Consider the following 6,021-nt stretch of genomic DNA (forward strand, 5'->3'; position numbering starts at 1 on the left):
CCCTCTGCCATGCTGTTTCGCGGTGTATGGCAATGTTTGGCTCCCGTGGTGTTGTTTGCCTTATTTCGTGCCCTGTGATTGGTCAGATTCACATGCTCTCTGACTATTGGTCTTTGTCTGCTCCTATCACAAAATATAAGTCCGCGCAGGCGCACTCTCACTGCTTTCCGAAACATGGTAGCAGTAAAAGCCTGTTTCAAGATAAAACGAATGATGAACTTTTTGAGAAGACGATAAACCCTGGACTTTAACAAACGCCAACCAGGCACGGATTTATTACCGCAAAATCGTCCTTCACCTCAGATTACATTTAGTCCCGGATGTGAAAGCGCCCTGCAGGGCACACTTACAGAAAACACCAAATCAGATTAGAAGGGGACACCTTTTCATCAGAAAAGCATACACAAGAATACAAACCAATTGCATCCCCAAATGCAAGTCTGATTTTAAGAGTAAGCTTCACTGACTGACATACTGACGTGACCACATTCATCCATTTTCCAATTATAAAAGAACATTTTATTAATCCCAAAGCAAATTCCTGATTATAGATATAACAGTAGAAATACAGTAGCACTTACAAATCAGAAAGGATTCTTGCACATCCTTGCAAAACGCTTTTATTTAAAATAAAACATAATGTATCTTAGCAACATATAGCTCAGTCCCCTACCAATACTCTGCTGCAACTTACTGCAAGTACTATTTACATTTATGCATTCACTTCTGCAAAGGTATATACACATTTGTTGCATGACACAAAACAAGTTAGATGTAACAAGAAACAGCACAATGTCATCTGCTACTCTAAGGGGAGGTAAACTCAGGAGACACGTCGATGAGACTTTCAAGCAATGAAGTCCAGTGGTCTGTTGAATCCACCTTTTCTGTTCATGTACTGCCTAAAAAAACAGGGAAATGTATAAGAAAACATTACATCACTGTTTCCCTCGCAACACTTGCAGATTACATCATCGAGCACCAATGGGAGTGCCGGGATCTCTGCATAGAGACACCTGCGGAGGTGATTGGCTACTTCAACAGTGGTTGATGCTGTGAGTGCTCAGTATGAGGGGACTGAAAAGTTAACGCTGTAACTCAGCAAGATGACCCACAACTGGAGTTCAAACAATAACTTCAAAGAGCTCACTGTATAAAATAACAAAGGCTTATTGAAAATTTCTAAAGATTGTGTGTAGTGATGTGCAGCACTGAGGGACTGACCAGAAATGAAACACTCAAACACAAATTTTTTTATTTGTTTGTTGACATACCTGTATTTTCTCTTCATGGTCACGTTGACAGCATAAGCATTTACTGATCCGTCAGTTTTCTTCCCCTGTTTAAAAACAAAGTTATTCCCTCTCAAATTATCACATCTCAACATGAATAGTGACATATTGCAAATTAATGAAATGTAGCTGTGTCTATTTGACCTTTAATTACAAAGTGTGAGGATTATTTAGAAGATAAAAACTTTTTAAATAAATTACAAACTAAACAACAATGTAAACTGAAAACCAGGGCTGAATGAGACTGAGAAAGTATACAATCTATGATTATAGGTGGTGATTATAGGTGGCAGATAAAAGGGTGCTGACTAATGCTCAGTGCTTCGAAGTGCGAGGGGGCACATGTGGACCTAGATTACATGTATTTATTTGTTGAGCAACTTGTGAAAGAAGTCAGATTTGGTCTGGTTGTGAATGGTGTCAGGACAGTCTCAGAGATCAGCATCACCAAAGTCCGTTAGTCGAAAGAAGTCTACAGTAATTTGAAAAATGATACATTAAAAAGCAATGTATTTTATCTCTGCATCCACCTGGGCCGCCACAGAAACAGTAGGCATGATATGTTACACCGTGTCCCAAAAGTTCATTCTCCCCACTGGACAACATGTTTGATTGTTTCCCACCAAAATGGGTTCCACCTGATCAATCAGGTATTGTTTGGTTGTTTTTCTGGTCAAACTGTCAGGTCCCAGTATATAAATTTCTTGCTTAACCAAAATGCATTACTATGAAAAACAAATTTTGGAAGCACTATTACCATGTCCAAGAGTAAGGGTGGAAAAGCTACTCTTTCAGAGTCTGAGATTCATGCACTGGCCACTGCTCTTCGAAATGCAGGAAAAACTCATCAGCAGGTTGCTCAAGCCCTTGTAGACATACCCTCGGTGTGCAGAAGTGGTGATAAAGGTACAAAAAAGGAGGATCCTTCAAAGACTTGCCCCACTCAAGACATTCATCTGGCCTAACTGCAAGAGCCAAGGATCTGATCAGACAGGCCAAGGGTAAAAGACACCAGTCATGCTGGCGACTCAGTCAGAGGCTGAAAAATCTTGGGGAAGATGTTTCTAAGAGCACTGTGCATCGTTATTTAACAGAAACATTGGGGCTAATAGCTTACAAAAGGCAACGAACCCCGTGACTCGTCAAACTGCAAAAGGAGAAGAGACTGGCTTTCGCAAACAAGTACATAACTGTGACTCTAAGACTCTAAGAACTGGATTTTCTTTGATGAATGTCCTCTCTATTTATTTCTGATACCCAGCAGCTAAAACAACCGCATCTATACAGATGATTGTGAAAAAGTATAATTTTCTGAGGAAGTGAAATTCAGTATTGTTTGGGGGGGTTACGTCTGCTTCAGGTCTCTCAGAGCTGCACATTATGCCTCAAGGTTCCACTGTTAAAGCACAACATTATAGAAAAGGAACTACTTCCAGTTTTGGCCAGAAGGAACAAATTGGCAGTGGTGTTTTGAGCATCTACCTGGCTTTCTGCGTAAGGAGGAATGGCCACCAAACTCCCCTGACCTGAACTCAATTGAGAACTGTTAGAGAATCCTGAACACTCACATCTTTATCAGTCCACCACCGACCACCATGAAACAGCTCAACTCTAGGGCTGTGCGGAAAAGGGGGAAGATGGAACCATCCACACTCAAGAAAGTCATACATTCCATGCCTGAAAGACTGAAAGCCGTGATCAAAGTGAAAGAGGGAAATACTACATCTTTAATAAATTTATTACATTGCATATTCAGTCTGAGCTTTTTTTCCTGGGGAGAATGTACTTTTGGGATATGGTGTAGTTCACCACAGAAGAGACTTGATATTCTCTGCAATTAGGTACAAAAATATGTCCTGATATCAGTACTGGCCAAAATGAGTGAAAATAACAGCATATCGAAATGATAATAAAAAATCTCATATTGTGCATTTCTACAGGACACTCTGTCCAGCTTTTCTATAAACAAAAGAGTTTCATCTCATCAGTGGCTGAGTCAACACTTCCTTTCACATCACCTGCCTCAAGCTGCTTCACAGAGCAACACGAGCCACTTGACAATCTGATAAAAAGCATTAAAGAGTTTCACTGTAAGACTTTTCCTGAAAAGCTTTACAGGTTTATCAGGTCAATTAAATGTGACATAGGCCACTGTGAGCTAGCTTGCTGTCCAGTAAAAGCTTTTCTAAACTTGGGTCGATTCCATTTTCAACAATTAATTGTCAATGGATTAAAACTAAATAATACTAGAAATGAAAGACTTTAATCATACCTGTCACTGAGAAAACATGGTGAAGGGAAAACACACGTGTGAATAGTGAGCATTATACAAAAACAAGCTGCTTTACAGATTCTAGTGGGTATGACACGGTAGAAATTCACCCCTGAAATTAAAGCAAACATGCAGCATGTAGGTCTTCAGTTTTGCTGTAGAATGCTGAGATCTTTATGTGAAATGCAGTGCACCTCCTTGTGGCAGCACAGCACAGCACAGGACACCATTGTGTTCTCACCTTGGTAGTATCAAAGGAACCAAATCCCATCAGTTTCATCATCTCAATTTCCTCCTCTGTTTTGTCCTTCATGTCCTCCGCTGTTCAAAAAATGATTGTATTGAATTTTGTCAATGCGTTTAGAAGCACCAAAGACATTTAAACAAGCACTTCCTATATATACAGATAATACTGGTGTGCTGTTCCTCCAATACCTGAGATCTGAATAGGCTTTCCCGGCTTTTCCTTGGCCTCTTTTCGATCATCTTCACGTCTGTCCTTTTGTCTCACAGGAGACGGGGAGGAGGAGCGATGGCGTCTGGGAGGAGACCTGCAGACGGAGCACAAAGATGGCTGCAAGACGGGTTATCACAACTACAGAGAGCTGATATGTCTCCAACTGATCTACTCAGTGTTGTTTGTTTAAACCACTATGATAAATGTGCTTGTTAAAAAACAAAGTGTACCATAAGCACACAGTAACTAATCTGAAATCCAATGTTTCCTGATGACAATTCACCAAGCACCATCTTTCCTGTACTAGGTCACTACTAGTCTAAAATTTACCATGTTTGTTTATTCTCCATTACTGCTAGGGAACACCTTCAACATAGCAACTGATGTGGAACACACTGACACATTAAAATGTAGTTTTTCAAATGTTACTCATAATATTCTCCAGAACATATCCAGCCGCAGACAGACACATTAACAAACAAAAAAAGTATGCAGGATTCTGGAAAACTCACCTTGAGCGTCTCCTGTGAGGAGACCGTGAGCGACTTCTGCGCCTCTCCCTATCCCGATCTCGAGAACGAGAGCGATCCCTCTCCCTTCGCCTTCGCTCACGCTCCCGTGAAGTTGAACGAGAACGTCTTCTCTCTTAGGGGAGAGGAAGAAATGAGATCATGACATTAACTTTGCATGTGGGAATTTTCTAAACAACAGCCGGATACTCGTGACATATTAGTCCTTAAAATTATGTTGCAACTGATTTTCTTCTGTACTTCACTAGAATTCTCTGCAGCATATTTTGACTATGCTATATCTGGTTATGTTGTTTTTCCTGAGTACACAATCTTCTCTTCAAAGCTATTAGCCAGCGTAAAAGGAAAAACACTAACAAGAAAATGTTAATTGAGAATTTAAAAAACCTTTTAAACTGGTTTTGTTAACTGGCATCTCATTTATGAAAACATAATGCATGTTTGTTTCTCAAATAGTCTCATCAAGATGGGTCTTTTCTTTTAAATCCGCATGCATTTTCATATATGTGAGCATTTCCTTGTGTTATCATTAAAATTATTGCCTGTGTACCTTCACTAACATGTTACAGTGATTGCATTCCAAGTAAGGTGGTTAAACTCAAATGAAAATGTATCAATCCTGGTTTTTATTAAGATATTGCCTGAAAGGAAACATTTTATTGTGATACATTTTTCAGCTATATTACCCAGCCCTGTTTTTGAAACAGATGAAATACTCAGTCGGGGAGAATTTGCTCCGATGGCACCACCTCGCAGTTCTTCAGCAAATTTTAACAACCACCTTATACAAAAAAATAGAGATTTTTCAACAGTGAAATTAAATCAACCATAGATGCGTCGCCTGAGGATGAATTTCTTTCCTCTGAGCTTCTGAAACGCTTCGTGTCTACAGTGAGTGTTGATCACATCTGGAACCTTCTGTTAAACAGCTACACGACCCCACAACACGCTCACTGACGTTCAAACACGAAGTAGGGTAAACAGCCTTTACAATGTAAGACTCACACTCATTACTGAGCAGAAATATATGCACTTTTACGTTAAGAACAATACCTCTAAGAGTGCAAAACAAAAACGACGTTACCAAATGTATCAAAGCTAACAGTAAGCTAACGCTACATTAGCTAGCTACTTGGAGTTTCTTACCTCTTCTCGGAGGAGTTCGACTCCTGCTCCTGCCCATTTTCGTAACAAATCAACTGCTACACTCGAAGATAAATGTAGCTCTAAACAAAAAACTATTTGTAGAGGGAAATATGAACAAACAGTGGGTTTTGTAGATGTCGTCCACGACTCTCAGCGAAGCTCTTCCGTTGTCCTCCGAGTTGTTCGCACTTCCGGTGAGCTGTGAGCAGCAGAGTGCCCTCTGCAGGAGCGGAGGGGAGGGAGGTCGTTTCACTGCGGTTTGCAGCACTGAGCCAATGAAGCAAAATAAAAATAAAACCTTTATTGACCACACACTCAGGCACG

General features: G+C 40.3%; 1 protein-coding gene across 1 annotated transcript; it reads right to left on the reverse strand.

The window, feature by feature from the left end:
- Positions 1–604: 604 nt before the first annotated feature.
- On the reverse strand, positions 605–5,888 carry snrnp27 (small nuclear ribonucleoprotein 27 (U4/U6.U5)). Its single transcript, XM_023282883.3, has 6 exons — positions 5,698–5,888; positions 4,534–4,666; positions 4,000–4,115; positions 3,806–3,885; positions 1,275–1,339; positions 605–902 (listed from the first exon to the last, which is right to left on the reverse strand). Exons 1-6 carry the CDS (start codon positions 5,732–5,734, stop codon positions 848–850), a joined length of 486 nt encoding a protein of 161 aa, XP_023138651.1. The 5' UTR covers positions 5,735–5,888; the 3' UTR covers positions 605–847.
- Positions 5,889–6,021: the final 133 nt, after the last annotated feature.

The sequence above is a fragment of the Amphiprion ocellaris genome, chromosome 6 (assembly GCF_022539595.1).
Source record: "Amphiprion ocellaris isolate individual 3 ecotype Okinawa chromosome 6, ASM2253959v1, whole genome shotgun sequence".
Lineage (NCBI taxonomy): Eukaryota > Metazoa > Chordata > Actinopteri > Pomacentridae > Amphiprion > Amphiprion ocellaris.

Coding starts and splice junctions, on each gene's coding strand:
- snrnp27 (XM_023282883.3), bottom strand. CDS start 5,734: ATGGGCAGGAGCAGGAGTCGAACTCCTCCGAGAAGAG. Junction 4,116..4,533: donor CCTCACAGGAGACGCTCAAG/GTGAGTTTTCCA, acceptor CTCCGTCTGCAG/GTCTCCTCCCAGACGCCATC. Junction 903..1,274: donor ACCATGAAGAGAAAATACAG/GTATGTCAACAA, acceptor CTGTTTTTTTAG/GCAGTACATGAACAGAAAAG.